Consider the following 16,485-nt stretch of genomic DNA (forward strand, 5'->3'; position numbering starts at 1 on the left):
TTTTTTTTTTTTCTTAATCTCTGCTACAAGTCCCTGTCGTCATAGTGCCTTTAAACTCCTACAGCCTCTTCTTTTCTTCTCAAGGAAAAATAAGCTTGGTGATGCCATGCAGAACTTACAATAGCTACTAAATATACATGTTCCCTGAAATGTAGCTGCAATGAAAAGATGACAGAGCATAAAGAGAACAAAACCAGAAACCCAAAGCACCACAGTGTACTAGCAATAACATTGCGAAGGACGGCCAGCGACCGTCCGGAAACTGAAACAAAATTTCAAATATATTTCTCTATGTATTATTCTCTATTTACAACTGTTAGATGCACCTAGGTTGGTTCTTGTTGGAGCTTTTCTGGAGAGGGTGGGGAGGCGAAAGTCTTGAATTTAGAGCCTCTGTTCTAGTGTCTAGGTCAAGGGGTGATGCAAGTCATTTACCTAGGGAGGAGGGTTGGTTTTTTTCTTTAATTATTTTTTTATATATATATATTTATATATATATATAATTTCAGCCAGAGAAATACCGTAAACATGTAGGTTTATTACAACTGTCTCGTTCTCTGCGTAGGGAATGGTAGGTGGGTTCCTCCTGTCTGGCATTGCAAGGGACGTCTGTGGCGRCTGCTCAGTCAAAATTACCCCGAGCTGCTGGCGGCCGAGCCGCGGCCGGAGCGCCGGAGCCCGCGCGGCAGCCCAGCCCTGCTCCCTAGCGGGAAAGCCACGGCAGGCAGCAAAAGTGGGACCCGGTGCCGGTTCTTCTTCGCGATAACGCGCCATCTCTCGCAGCACCGCGGCAATTTATGGAGGGGTGTGAGCTTGCGCGACCGTCCTGACCGAGCGCCAAGCCCCCTCTTTCCTCCGGAGCAAACGCCTGCATCTGCTTGGCCGGCCGCCCGGCTGGGGCAAGGGCTAGCAGCGCTAGTCTGGTTTGGCTTTCCGTTTAAGAAAGAAGCTGCGAGTCCAACAAGTGGCCTTGTCAGATCGAGCGAGTCTTGATTTATGATGCAAATAATGGTGTGGCGGTGGTGTTTCTTTTTTCCTAGTGCTGAATATTTAGGAAGCATCTTCTCATAAAAATTATGGATGTCTCATTCTCACTCTCTGAGGCACAAAACAGTAAATTAACAGGCTTAACTAATGTGCTTGTTACTTTCTTTTTTTCTTTTTCTTTTCTTTTTTTTTCCCCTAAGCAATTAAAAAGGCAAAGGAATAAGTGAAATTTCATCATGCTGACAATATTTTCTGATCTCTCTCTCTTTCTCTCTCTGTCTCTCTGCAGCTCTCTCCAGCCACTCAGCCACAGTACGCTGCTTCGATTCACTTCTGCGAACCAAACTCATTCGCTGCTCTAAATACCCACCCTGTTCAACAGGCAAAACGACAATCGCTGCAAATTCTGTATTAATATCCGAGCTTAAAAATGCAGAGATACAAAAGAGCATAAAAATCTGTCATAATTTAAAAGTGTGTGGCCTCCTATATGGAAATCCTGGCATTTAGCTGTTGCTTGCTGCCGGCTGCAGCAGGGAGATGCTTCCCCTCTGAAATCCTGCTCTGGCTTTGCTAGTTATCGGTAATTTCTAGGTTAYTAAAAAGTGCTGAGATAACTGCTGTTGCTTAAATAAAAAAAACAATACAGATACAGTCACTGCCTTGTAGCATGCCCTGAAAGGGAACATGCCTCATGGAAATACTGAAATCGCACTCTTGGCTGGTCTCCCCAATTTCTTGTTTTTCTTCAGAGAGAAAAAAAATATATCTCCACACTAGGTGGCCTGGGGTTGCCTAAAAAGGGTGAGACTCAAGTCAAAGCAAATACCATGATCAGTTGCTTCAGCCCATGTTTGCAAAGGAGCTTGCAAAACAGCTCTGCAAAGCTTTGAGTTCATCCTCTAACGCTGGCTAAACAGTCTCATTCAGCCAAGGAAAAAAAACCCAAAACCCACCATCCTAGGGCACGACCATTTCCTTTACAAGCTTAAACAGAAGCTTTTGGGCTTGCAAAGAAATGCACCGAAGGCTGAAATCGTAGCAAGCGGCTTGGAAAACACAGCCGTGAAGCTCCACAGYGAGAAAAAGAGAGAGAAAGAGACCCAGAGATCTTAGCTAATTCCTATCGAGCCCGCTGACAGTGCTACACCTCTGCTCAACCATGGCCCCAGGTTGGATCCAACTCATCGCTGCTCTACATAAGGTCACGCAACCACGGTCACGTGGCGAGACTCCTCCGGTCACATCCGTACCGGAGCAAGCCTCTCTGCCGCTACGGCTTGCATGCATTAAATAGCAGGTGACTGTTCCCAATTACTTAAGCAATGATCCTTAAGCTAACGGGTCGCTACTGGCAGCTAAGGGCTCGCTTGGCAGGTCAGCGCCCAAGGCCGAGCCAGGGAGCTTATACGGAAGAGCGAGGAGCAGTGGTGGCTCTCGCTCTGGGGATCACTGCTCCTGTAAATAGCAATTAGTGGCTCGTTAGAGCAGTGCTGTGCAGGCGTGAGCGTGGCCGACAGGATGGGACCTTAGTTCCCGAAGAAAGAAAACTGGCCATTTGCTGGAGGGTAATAGCCAATTTTCCGCTAGCTAGAACGGAGGGCTTGAAGCCACCAATTTTTAAGCTTTTATCTTTGCATAGAAGACAAAGATAGCGGTGGGCATTTCGGAGTTGTGGCTCGGCTTAAAAAAAGAACACAAAATCCAAACTGAAAACAACCCCACAGAAATAAAACGGAACGCCAAAGAAASGAAAGCCCCCGCTGCTCTTTTCTCAGCCTTAGAGCAAGTGTGAGCAACTCACACCGTGCTGGGAAAAAGACAGCGCTTAAAAAAAATAACAAAAATAAAAATAAAGTAAAAATAAAATAAAGCAAGACATCAACTAAGGAAAACCTGCTCACTTCTTACAAAGCCCTTCGGCTTGTTTCCCCCTGCCCACGAGAAAACAGTTAAAGCCAGAGAAATACTGCGCAGCAGAGCATGGTGCACGACAGAGCACATCCAGACAGGCACGGTCGGRCCAGGGAGTGCGGGACAGGCGGGGAGGAGGGCGAGGGACGATGCTCTTCGGTGACACGACAGCTCCAGGGACAGCCAGGGACCAGGGATGGAGAAGCAGGCAGGGGGAGCAGAGACCTCCCGCCGCACCAAAAAAAAAAAAAMCCCAAACAACGCCCCCATCCCCGCCCCGCCATAAATAAAAGCAAATAAAATATACACCAACGCAGTCCACGAGGAACTTCAATGACGAGCTCACACAAGCGAGGAAGCACTCTGGGATGCCGATGGCGACTCGAATGGAAATGAAGAAGAACAGAACAACAACGACAACAACGACAAAAAAATTACGTCCGACCAATGGAATAAAATAAAATAGGTCACATGAGTAGAAATCATTGGTGCTTCCTAGTATCTAGTAGCAGATTGCTTCCCAAAAACAACAAAAAAAGTTTTTGGTCCTTCTATATATATATACATATATATATATATGTGTGCATGTATATATATAAATATATATGTATACATATTTAGTTGCAACAGTGCTTCTCCGAAAAAAGGTCCATCTATAAATATAATTTTATTTATTTTTATTTTTAATTTTTAGGCTTTTTTTTAAGTTTAAAACTCTCCGTCTCACTCTACGTATTATTTTTTGAATGGCGTTAACCTGCTGAAGTTTTGCCAGAATGGTGACTGGCTGCGTTTGGGTTCGGTGAACTCGAAGACCTGGGCCTGGGATATGCCATCTGTCACCATGTACTGTCCCTGATTTAATGGATCCTGGGGTGGTGGGTAGGCTGGAGGAACCGACCTGGAGTAGCTGACACCTGCATCGATGATTGGGGGGAAAAAGAAACAGATCAGTCAAAGTGCAATCGGGTCAGTAGTCRTTCTTCGTCATGCTATCGCTTCTTAACAACCAGGGTCCCGAACGCCGGGGAGCTGCGCTAGAGACGGCAGATCTACGGACGACAGCGGCAGCTACCTAACGTCTCACCTCGAAGGCTACCTAGGCTAAGCGACGAGCGGATGGTCTGGACACGGCGCGTTACTCCTGCGGGGCTGGCCCTGGCGGAGAAGTCCTGCGGGACCGGCCGAAGCGCGGACGCAGGGCCAGGCCCTTGGGAGCATCCCTCCGGCCGGGCGAGGGTGGCCAGCCGTGTCCTTCAGCCCCCGCTCCCAGGGTTCACCCTCGCCGGTTCCAAGCTCGGGCGCGTCCCCCCGCTCCCCTTGGGAAGCTGTTCGGCCGCCGGCTGCTGCCGAGCGCCGCACCGMCCCAAAAATCGCTCGGCCCCGGGTCCTCTCGGCCCAAGCGACCTGGAGCATCCCCTCGCTGCAGGAAGGCGCCCCGTGGGGGGCCTTTCCCACGGGGAGAGGCAGCTCGGGCAGGACGGTGTTGGAAGCYGGTTGCCGGAAGCTCTGGCCATCTCTGGATTGCCTCGGCGGCACGCAGGACCGCTCTTCTTTCCGCGGGGAGGGCTGCCCCCGGCCGCGGGACGGCTGGCCGGCTTCGCACGAGACAACCTCGAGGCGACTGCCTGCCCTGGCTTTAACCGCAGGCGCCAGGCGACTCTGCCCGAGCGGATCAGTGTCCTCATCTGGAAAGCGGGGTAGTGAGACCCACCTACCTCACACGAGGGTTGTGAAGCTAAATTAATTAATGTTTGTAAAACACTTTGAGATCCTCGGCTGGGAAGGTGCTAGAGAAGGCAAAATACGGTGATTAGCACCCAGGTACCACAGCAACGTGTGCACAAGAAATGCGACTCTTCTGTGCATTCAGTTAGCGGTTCCTAGCCACACACAAACGCATGCTTTGCGGGACCAGCGCTCAGTGGCCCTGGGACGGGAAGGGCTGCGCACAGGCAGGTACTTACAGGCAAAGGGATAAGCCGCACAAAGTGCACTCGCCGAGTTCAGCTGACAACTTTTATACGTTGCCGCCTTGTAATCCAGGACCTCTTTTTGATATGAAGCTAGGGCTTTAGCATGGCAGGAGAGAGAATTAATTCGCTTCCCCTTGCTAGAGAATTTACCAATCATGAGTTGTTAAAGAGCCCCAACGGTTCAGACTGAACAGAAATATCATCTTGACTATGCCTGACTGGTTTCTTCTTCTTTACAGCAAACACCATCAAGCCATGCAGCTCTCTGTCCACTGCAGGGAGGAACAAAGACCTTTCGGTGGGCAAAACCCGCTCCATGATTCATTACTTTTTAATCTTTAACAGATTCATCACAGGTAACATTTCAAAGTTAGCTGGAAAGAACAATCCGGAGATGCATTTGTAATTGGATTCTGGAATCTGAACCTACTCATCAGCTAGTTTTCTGCTTTTGTATTTTATCTAGCTCTCCACTTTATCTTTCTCAACCTCCTCTCTCCCACAAAAAGCCTGCCGAGGAGAATGCAAACSCAACAGAGCCCTTGTCATTCTGAGGACAAATCCAAAATGGATTGCTTCCAGGATGCCTTGGACAGCTTCTGGACCATCCTTGCTGGCTGGGCTCAACTGTAAACTTGAATTTGCCACCCTGTGTGATTCAAGCCAATGACGTCCCATAAAGGCAGGACATGAGCTCATCTCTGCCCTCTCTCTTCCATCCCTTATTTTTCTGTCACAGTCCTGCTCTGAGTTTGCTTGCCAGAGGTGAATTCAACAGGTGGCCAGTGCAACCAACTGCAGAGTCTGCTCTGGAGAGCAAATGCTATCCCTACACCCTCATGACAGTGTAGACATACTCCTGGGGACAGCTAGCCATTAGTGCTCCAGGATTACCATTTCTCTCAGGTGAGGAGAAGTTGGAGAGGACTTCCAGGGTCTTTGGGGAGATAAGGATCTGGAACAGGTCCCCTACGTGGCTGGAGTTGGGAAACGTATCTTATTCTGTCTGGTGTCTTGGCTCTTTGGCTGACCCAAAGGACCATATATTACCTTAATGGGAAATAGTCCTTGTGTAACCAGGGTTATTAACTAATGTTCCACAACGCTAAAGAGCTGTGAATCTAAAGCTGCTATTAAGGGCCATAGAAAGCAATTACTTCTAGCTTTGGAAGACCTCAAACCACATTTCTTTAATGACATGGCCCAATGGCTTTTGTATCCTGTGGCTGCAGAAGAGCAGCCAGTCTTGTGAGGAATCCAGTCTGCCACGCTGAGCAGGCCTGACCTCTTTAATCTGTGGAGGGTGAACTAATGCATTTTAGCCAAGACACAGAAGTGCGGAGAAACCTCCTGGATCAGAAAAAATTTATGTGCTTCGAGGGATGAAGAATTGGACAAAGAACCATCTGGTTGAAGTCCACTGAAATCCGTGGAGTTCCACTGCAAAGCAGGTACTCCATAGTCTGCCTTCTCCAAAAGAGAACAAGGCAGACTCCCCTGGGAACATACATGTCCCCTTGGAACATATCTGCATATACACTGCTGCTTTCCTCAGTAAAGAAACTTAGACTTACACTCTCCAAGCTGTTTATGTGGCTCTGCTCAAGACCTAGGCCTTTGTATTAATCTCTCCATCGGATGAACCTCAAAAGCTCCCAGCTGGTTCTACTTGAATAAGCAGCCAAAGGTTTGYATATTTACCAAGTGACTCCCGTGGCCTAAATTACTCCAAACTGTGCATTTCAATCGCATGCAAAACTGCTGTGTGTTTGTGGGCATGCAAATAAAAACATTTGTGCTCTGGAAAATTAGGCTGATAAGTCCATAATAATATATTTTCTTGTGAAATTGTCATACAGCACTTTGCGATAGCTAGAGATGCCACAAGAAGAGCTTTTAGAGCTATCCGCTTTCTTGACAAGGTGGAACACAGGAATTATGTGGTGGGGAGGAAGAGGGAAATTCACCCAATCCAAATACCTTCAAAGCCTGAGAAAGAGCAMTTCTGGGAAAACCTGTGACAGGGTGGTATTTTTGTATTCTGCACTGAAGTGGTTTGTTCCCTCATCAGAACTCGGGGCTATTGTGCAAAACTGTCTCTTGGGGGATTTTTTTGTATGCAAAGCCGTAAGGCCACTGCAATTCAGCTGAAAAAAAAATGAGCAAAGCTCTTTTCCAATGCAATTTTGGGCTGCTTGGTGAACAGAATTCAAAACTCAAAGGAGAAGAATCGATAGCTAAGTAATGATTTCTAGACATAGCCTCTGTGCTGCCTTGCCTAGGCATAAAAAAGCAGCTATATAGCAACGCCCAGACTTGGAGCTCCTTCTGCTGGTTCGTACATAATTCTGCACTATAGCAGACCATGAAGTTTGCAGCTGCATGGCAAGATCGTTCAGTAGGGTGGGGGGCTGTGGAAATCTGTTCAGGATGAGCAAAAAGAAAACTCTGGGGCTTATAATCTGGCTAGACAAAACTGGCAGAGAGAGATGATGCATTGTCAGCAGAAATCACGGCTTTTTTTAGTGCCAGACAATGTCACTTTGAATCATTCGGATTTCTCAGGTCAGGGAAACAATTGCAAGGATTTAAAACTGTCTCTTTTCCCCTTTGCATTCCCATTTTTCAGAGTGTCTCTCCTCCTTRGAGTTACCATAGGAACCCCAAACAATATTGCCAACAGGAACTAGCACTGGAAGATTTAGGAGCGAGCTATTAACTCGCAGGCATCCCACACGGATGTGTGCCGACAGGCCCAGTTATAATCCAGGACAGCTACGTTAGCGCTGTGCTGTGCCAGAGTTAATACAAAACACACACGGGACACACTTATATTTGCCAATATACCATGAAACCTTCCCCTGAAAGATGTTTATTCCATCCTCAGCCTGTTAAGATTTTATCTCATGTTTCCATGAGTTATTTCACATGCTTTTCTTCTACCTAGCCATCTAGACATCACCCTGTTCATTAGTCAGGGTTAGGTAGGAGGCAATAAAATATCAACATCTGCTCTCTGCGCTGGCTAAACCTGGGACTCTGCTGGTGGAAAAGGAAGCAGTGCTACACCGGGAACCCTGCTCTTCTCTTCACTCTCAACAGCACCTTTGGCAACCCGCATCTCTCTGGAGGCATGCKCAGAAGTCTCACAAATCCACCCTCCTCACGGATACCGTGACTCAGACGCAACGTGGGGCAGCACCTCGAGAACACTAGCCGTTGTACGCTTAAATACTCCTGCAAGAGCAACAAGTGCAAGCCAGAATAAGAAGCGGTCACGGCTGAAGAGCCCTTTGCCCTTCTTCAGCACATTTCAACAGAGGATCTCAAAGCACCTCTCCACTATTTCATTCAGTTGCTGTTACATTTAGAGTTGGCAAACTGTTCTGTGTCCAATAGCATTTCTGCTCCCCGACTGCAGAACTAGCTTTTAGCGCAAGAGCTGTAGCTAGGAGCTGGGAACAGGAAACGCCGCCTCAGACGGCAGGTCTGATCAGCCACCTACCTCCTCGGGTTTTGCTTGCATGCTAAACTATCTAGCTCAAGTTTTGTCGTACTCACCCAGTTCAAGAGGAATTTAAGTGATGTATTAGCCATGGCTCTTTAAACAGCAGGAGATTTTACTCAGCAATCTTGCAGAGGTATTACCAGGAACGGCACCCGGCAATGAAAATGTGCCTCAGTTCCTTTTTCTAACCACTAGCCTCTCTCCTCTGTTTGGAGGAAAAGGTAGGGAAAAGGGCCAGCTGCTCCTCTGGGGGGACTTTGCAGCCTTCAGAAATGTGACAGAGGAAAAAATGGTCTCATGTCCTGGCTAATGCACAGCCAACCACAGTATCTACAAATACTGAGGTACCTTCAGCTTCCTGAGTATATTTATCGAGCCTGTTACTGCAACCTGTTGTCATTAGACTAGATGTTAAGATAATGATTCCCTGTGTGATAAGCAAAAGCTGTGAGGCAAGATGGAATAAATGATACCAGGGCTTTATCATTCAAAGCCAGGTGAAAAGTAATTTATCCTACTTTATATAATAGTCTCCTTCTCTTCCAGTGCAGTGTACACTGATAGCAAAGATCACTCTATCTGAAGAGTGATATGAAGAGGTCACTTCATTCACTACTTCCCTGAAATGCAGCCTCTCCTGGGCTGAAGACTGCACCCAGCAACACTATCCCCTATCTAAAATACCACATCAAACTGAAACTGCGTGAGAATCTGTGTTGATAGACTTGCTAAAGTTGGTTTCTCAACAGGAGTTGAGAAGTGTCAACAGGACCTCAACAGGAGTGTCAACACCTAGATTCTTCAAATAAGGGCTTCAGGATTGCTGGAAAACCCAAGACGTCCATTTCACATCTCACCAAAAAGATCCCTCTGGAGAATTTGCTCAGAAGCACATGCCCACTGCAGAGTCACCAATGCCAGTCTCACATCCAGGAAATTTTTCCCTGATTTGCTTAGTTTGCAAATCTGACCAAATCTCAGATAAAACTACTGACTCCAATCAGGTTAGTAATTACTCCACTGTGATCTATCTAGATGATCACCAGTGAGACTAATAAGCGCTTTGGTGAGCCCCAGATAGTTACCGCATAATCACCATGGCTGTGTTTTGGAGGTTCTGGCTCAGGTCCCTGATTTACAGGTGATGGGATGAGCCCCAGGATTTCTCTGAATCCATGGGGAAGCAGTACTGAGAACATGATTAGCTCCATTCTTTCACCTACGCTGTGGGATACTTTATTAAAAAAAAGGCAAATGACTTTGATTATCTGAAAATGCAAATGCCCCCCTTCGTTTTAAAGAGGTGGGTTTGTGTGTTGCTCAGTCTCATGCATTGCCTCCCTAGGCTATGTCTACATGTGAGAACAGGATGCAATAGCATAGGCTTAAACACTCACAAAGAACTAGAGGATGCACCTAGAAACTCTGTTGCCTGGCAAGACCTGTCCTAGCCAGTCAGATAAAGTCAGCAGAGGTACCTCAGCACTCAGTCATCTCACCTTCATTCTTCTAGGCAGATTTGCTGTGGGACAGCTTGAACTGCAAAATGTTTGAGATGGTATCTGAGAAAGGGTGTTGGGTGTTTGGGTCAGGGCTTTCGTGGGCGAGTTAGCCACAAGCTCAAGCCTTTGGAAGGGAAGAAGGCAGCAGGAAAATGCAGTGACTCAGAGGAAGTTCTACTGGAGGCCCAAGCAGTTCATGCTGGCTGAAGAATTAACCCCTACTGGGATATGCATAGCTGAGTAATTATGGGCAGACTGAATGACAGAGCTCAGCATCCATCTAAGTCCAAGGCTAGATGAGGGGGTCATTGACCATGTGTTTCCCTCCTTCCAGGAGTGCCCAAACCACCAGCCTGAAGACTCCTGAGGGTTGGAGGCATCTGCTTCGGTGAAGCTGTGGCTCAGCACAGAAGAGAYAACACGGGACCGAAGGGGCAGACTCCTAGCAGGGGTTTGCAGCGCTCACCTGTGAGGGGGAAACCCTCCCATCTAGCACTTTCCCCTAAAATCACTCGTATTACTTTGAATCGCCATTTCACACCAAACTGGAAACATTCATGGAAACAGTGCTTTGAGACTGGGGTCACGTCACTAGGCACTGCAATCTCCAATCACTGATAGCTTCTAGGATCGAATGCAAAACCGCCTTATGTGCTCGAAGGATGGAGACAGGCTACATGCAGTCCTGTGTGGGGACACACGGGGACATAGCTGGGCATCCAGAAAGGGACTGAATGCTTCTGAGAGCTGCAAACACTAAGCATTGCAGCAGAGATTAAAAGGGGGMTATTGCAAAAGCAGCTCTTGATGGACTAAAGAAGCACTGGAGCCCAGTGTTTTCAGACACTTAGAAATGGAAAACATACCCTGGATAATCCTGGTCTACATTAAAGATGGACTGGAGATCCACAAGGGATCCATTTGCAAGGCAACTTTAGCCTTGTTGTCACTGTTTTAGTCAATTTTAAGTGTAATTTTGGAAGCACAACCCAATGAGATCTTAATGTCTCRCTTGTCAGTGCAGGCAGCAAAGGTCCTCAGTGGCAGCTGGACTGAACTGCAGAAAAACTGCACACTTGATTGTCTGTAGCGTAAAAAGGGTTGTGGGGATTTTTGTTGTTTTTGTAAATCAAGCCAAAAAAAAATCTCTTATTTTACTATTCCTAGGAGACACCACACTGAATTCTATTCCCAGTTACTGCACTGACATTGAAAGAAGCTAAAGGGCTATAACCAAGAGGCAAAATCGTAAAAAAACAATGCAAAAACAAATAATAATAATAACTAAAAACCCCCACGAACACCAACCCTTTTCCCTGGCTGCTGCGAAGGAGCACAACCAACACTACCCATTCACTTTATGTCTAATGGACTTAAAGAAGGCAGAAAATTGCTTTGATGCTTTTAAGGCACCTGGTTTAATATCATTCTATATGGCCCTACCCGATACGTAGCGCAAACCCTGGCGCATTGCCGAACTCTCATCTTGCTCATCGTGACATCGATCTGGCAGGGATCTTGGCGCCGCGGCGTGCACGCGCCTGTGTGCGCGCACGCCAGCGCTAGGACCCTTTCATCCCCCAAAACCTTCCAAAATGCAAGGAGCTGTGCTACCCGAGTATCAGTTTAGAGGGCAGAGTTTTGGTTTCTCCTCTCGGTACCAGCTAATCTCACCGTCTCTCCCTCCTGCAGCAGCTGAAATGCTGCTTTCTAATGGGCACGGCGGCTAACTCCGGAGTAATCCTTCGGGGAGGCAGGGCACAAGGGCGCAGGAAATAAGCRGCAGCTTTATACTATGTGAAAAATGCTTTTCTGCTTCACCTCTGCCAAAGCTGATTGCGTTTTTCCATTTCACCTCCTTAACAGCTTTTCTCTCTTCCTTAAGTATTCCGTGACAGGGAAATTACCACTRTTTCCCATCAAATAAGTGGAGGGAACAACTGAGCTAATCTAGAAACAAGCCTATAATAGACATCCGCTGGCACAGGAGGACTACTGAGCCCTCGAGTCTGGCTTTAGCCACTGTCCACCCAACGCCTGGACTCAAAATGGATAAACAGTTCTGCTGGAGTCGCAGAAACGTTCCTATTCCCAAAGTGCTTCCCTACTCTCAGATGTAAGTGATGCTCCAGAAGCAATTCAAAGCCCCTTGCAGCGCCTCTGCCTTGCTGGCTGGAAAGCCAAGGTGCCCGCAGCCAGCACCCTTCCCAATGCCTGCCCGCCTTTCTGGCAGAAATCCTGCGGGCGCTGCAGGTAACACGCACGTGGAACGATGGCAAGAGTTGGTCCCTGAAACACCGCGTCGCGGGAGCGTCCTCCTGCTTCCGCGCAATGCCGCGGGCTCCCCGCCGCAGGAGCTCGCGCCTCTCGTCGCCTTTGGGGCAAGCGCACCCGACAAACCACCCTCCTCCGAGGAACAGAACCACGCGTTTGACCTCAGCAAAACGTTCGCTGCCGGCACCTCCTCTCCTGAATTTGAGATTGGGCTCCGATTACTGCGGCGTAGGGCAAGAGAGGCAGAGCGGCCAGCGCGCTTTTGCTGTTACTCCACAATTCCTGCGCTAGGCAAAGCAATCCGGCTCCGCTTAACTCGACGCTCCCAGTCTGACGGAGCTGCCGTCGGACTCGAGGACTTCATCTCAGAAAAAGCRTTCCCAGTGCTATAGCATAAGCTCATTCTGCACAAAGAAACGCTGACTGACGTTCTGGGGAAGCAGGAGCCAATTAATTTTATAGTCAGAGGAGCCTAGGATAACACCCTCCCATTTTTTCATCTCAGAGAGAGAGAGAGAGAGAGAGAGAGCAAAAGAAAGAGAAAGAGAGAAAATAAGAGAGCAATTGCTGTGTAAGAAATAAATACAGTTAGGCATATTATGTTTGTCAGGCTGCAAGTACAGTGATTTAATTGGGAGCACTGGTAGGCATGCTCAGGCACTTTGGAGTTGTGTCAGTCAACGATAAGACAGTAAAATTATTAATTAATTAATGGCTTAATTAATTAATAATATAATCAAATGATTAGATCGCAAATAACAATTAAAACTGGTTTTGTTAGGGCCACCATGCAAGCCAGCTTCTGTAACTTTCCAGCTGCCATAATTTCAGTGATTGCTTCCGTGCTAAGGGAAAAGCATGCAAGAGGTGAGGGGCAAATCTGCTCAGTGGATCTCGTGATAGTAGCCTGTGCTACAGGTACGTTCGGTGCGATAGGTGTTCCTGGGCCCACTTTTGGATGTATGCCTATTTTGAGCTGAGAAAATCTGGCCAGGAGAGCTTTTAGAGAACATTTCAGAWGACAACATGGGAAGTTAGTAGCGAGGAGAAGACCAATGACGATGGAGAGACACAGCAAACCGATGTGTTTACAGTTGGCCTAGCAAACCACTACTGGACCAGCAAAGCCAGTAGACAACAAATAGGTGAGGCAGAAAGCAAGGAGCTCCTTCGACTTTTGCAAAAAAATAACTCAAAGCGGGGAAGAATCAGCCTAGGACTAACAACATCCAAGAAATGATGAGTTCTCGCAAAACCCATTTAAAGGCCTGGGTGTGCCAAGGTACTTTGGTAACTAATCAATATATCTGTGACTCTGGGAAGCTTAGGGAAACCTGAAAAATGTCCTCCCTGACTTTCCCTCCATAGTTCCTATTTCAAAACCCGCAGCTGTAAGAGTTATTGCAAGAGATGATTGATTAGCGCTGGCCTTGCTGCCAGTTGCAACTCAGTTTAACATCTAGCACGGCATTTCTTAGTTGGCTGTAGTCTGCCTGGGTGGGGAAACGAATCTGATGTTAGAGATATAGCAAGTCTGGACTAGGATGCTTTATTTCCTACAGCTGCTGCTTCTCTGCTGTCCTTAAAAAGTCACAGGGAGCCCAAGGAAATATGAGCCTCCCCTTTCCAAAAGCAGGAAAGGGGTAGATCTCTCACTATCATCTCCAGCATTTTAACCATCTTCCTTTCTTTTCTAACGGGAGACTTTGGGCATTAGGAAAGCAGCCTCCTCCCGGACATCTCCGCACTCACTCCCATTTCAGCCTGAGATAAACGGCTGCGTCTGGTTAGTCCGTGGATCGGCGAGCGGTTCCTGCCCCCGGGGCAGCTTCCGGACACGAGACTGGAGACACGACATCAAATTCATCTCTGGTAAAATTCCACTGGCTCCAACCGCGGTAGACCAGAGATTAATTTGGCCCACAGATACATTAAGAAAGGATACAAAGCACAAACGGTGTTTTATATTAAAAAAAAAAAAAGGAGAGAGAGAGAAAGGGAGAGGGGAAATTCAAGGGGAACGCTGGACCCTAGCCCAGCAGGATTCAGCCCAGCCCGCTCCACCCTCACATCACCTGGCACAGGGCATGTTGCCGGTTACCTTTTTGCTTACTGACTTTCCTTACTGTCATTGCCGCTTGCCGCTTTTGATTTTCAGAAATTTCGAAGCCTGGAAAAGGGAACACGGCAAACACAGTTCAGAAGCTTGCTCAGGAGGCCGCTTGTCCTTTCGGGGCGGCGGTGGGGGACCCTCTGCCCTGGTTAGCAAGCACAGAACCCCCTCGGTGGCCAAGCCGCCCCCCGCAAGCCGGGCGTACGGGCAGGCGTTTCAGCGAAAAGCAGATCGGCCTTGAAAGGAAAGACCTCTTTATAATCTCCCTTGTGCAGGGACTGCATGAAAAGTCAGATTAGACCCATGATTATTTATACAGTGTCGTAAATATGCCCAGTGCTCTACAGCTGAGCAGCACAAACTGATTTCGGTTACCGCCAATTTATGGGCTGAGGCTGGTAAGTCATCGCCTTCCCTGCRCGCCTATCCTGCACAAGACACGCTTAACCAGAGCAAAAATGACACAGCCAGGGGACTCTGAGGTCTCCCTGGGGGKAGATGGCTGAAGACTTCTCCCTCCCGCAATACCCACCGAGGTCCACTGGGTCCAGGCTTGAAGCTACAGGCAGAATTTGTTTGGGGATGGGCAAAAATTCCAGTAACTGACTGGGAAAGATACCTGTTTCATGACATTGAGACCAGCCAAAGACATTTGAACAATTTTGAACTGTAATTCCACAGCAAAGAAAAAAAAAACAAAAACAAAGAAACCCCCAAAAGAGGGTTTCTTCAACAGTTGGGGCTAAATTTAATATTACCATCAACCTCCTTTCAGATTCATTTCAGATTCCTCACCTATCTTTTCATCTTCTTGTACCATCTTCCTTTCTTCTCTGAAAGCTCTGAGCCATCGCAACTTCTCTTCCAGTTTCTTGGCAAAGAATAAGTGCATTTCCTCAGTCTCCTTGTTATGAAGTTTGAAGGCATTCTTCATGCTGACATTGAAGTCATCATCTCTCCCRTCCTCTATATCTACCACCTCGTACTTATCCATGTCTATGCGACCTTTGTAATACAGGATATCTCTTCGTATCAGGTCCTGCAGAGAAAAAAGGAGAGATGGGTTGATCACCAGACCCTTACAGAGCCTGAACTCAACAGAGACTTCATGGGAGGGTTGAAGAAAACAGAGAAGTAGTGGTGAAATATGATCAAATTCTTAAAACCTCATCTGCGGTGAACACATTTGTTGTTGGCTAAGCGAATAGGGTCGATTATAGGCATAATAGAAGAAAATATAAATCGTCATGCTGCAGGATTTTGCTCGTGGGCATGAAGAAATGCCTCTGAGTAGGTAATGCACTTCCATCCTTTTCCACGGATTCGATATCTTCTTAGGAAGCACATGCTGTGACCCTGTTCCATGGTACAAGAGGCTCGAAAACAAGAGTCTCACGGGATTCCTATGCTGCAGAAGAGGCCGTGTAGAAGGGCAAGACAAATCTAAATGCCACAGGAGATGGAGTTGCTGCCACTTCTCCCTGGAGCTCATTTCTCAGTCTTTGAGAATGCATCAGTGAGAAAATTACCCTGATTCTCAGCTCAGGGAAATCTTAGCTCATTTCCATCCTATTAGCCGCTGGTTATAACCTCGTGGTCCAGCTCAGGTTTCCTTTTTCCCTCCTTGATGTTTGCAGCCTTTAGAATGAAACTTATTCGTCCTTGGCTGCTTTCTAAGTCGATCATCCCTGGCCTTAGGTTTTTTCAGAGACAGCCCACAGGAAGGGGAAAGAAAAACAAATCCGTATTATTATTTTTCTGAACCGCTCTGGAAAATGAGCCCACTCAGGCTCATTGCCAYGCTGGCGGCCACCTGCGTGGTGATGCCACGCAGCGGCTCCCCTCATCCCCACCACCGAACCGCAGCGGCTGCTCACGGCAGCTGGGAGACAGCGGTAGATGGAGGTGGCAATAAAAGTATTTTGAGCTCTGTGGTGTYAACTGCTCAATCACAGATGGGAAATTGCAGATGCAGACGAACTGCAGCAAAAAATAGTACTCAGATTTTTTTTCTGTTTCCTTCCTTCGTATTTACTTTTCGCCTGGTCCATCAAATTTTGTACTGCCTTTAATGGAACGGCTCCTGATGTAAACTGGTGTAAGAGGAGAATCAGACCCATATCTATACATTTTTTACAGGAACAGGGAACAAAAAATTATAATCAGAAAAACAGGATATGAATTATATAAAAGCATGACCACATAAAGTGA

General features: G+C 47.4%; 1 protein-coding gene across 5 annotated transcripts in view; it reads right to left on the reverse strand.

The window, feature by feature from the left end:
• The window catches only part of ARHGEF9 (Cdc42 guanine nucleotide exchange factor 9), a 201,691-nt gene that overhangs the window by 2,287 nt on the left and 182,919 nt on the right, over nt 1-16,485 (reverse strand). For 3 of the 5 annotated variants that reach the window (XM_085324357.1, XM_085324360.1, XM_085324361.1), the window contains 4 exons: nt 15,070-15,313; nt 14,263-14,331; nt 3,211-3,818; nt 7-1,098 (listed from right to left, as the gene is read on the reverse strand). In XM_085324357.1, coding sequence (XP_085180483.1) covers nt 3,637-3,818; nt 14,263-14,331; nt 15,070-15,313 — 495 coding nt within the window. In that variant the 3' untranslated portion in view covers nt 7-1,098; nt 3,211-3,636. Of the gene's footprint in view, nt 1-6; nt 1,099-3,210; nt 3,819-14,262; nt 14,332-15,069; nt 15,314-16,485 lie in introns of those variants that run through there. The other 2 variants (XM_085324359.1, XM_085324358.1) reach the window with 2 other exon arrangements.

Source organism: Rhea americana, unplaced genomic scaffold (assembly GCF_003343005.1).
Source record: "Rhea americana isolate MKP2758 unplaced genomic scaffold, rheAme1 scaffold_90, whole genome shotgun sequence".
Lineage (NCBI taxonomy): Eukaryota > Metazoa > Chordata > Aves > Rheiformes > Rheidae > Rhea > Rhea americana.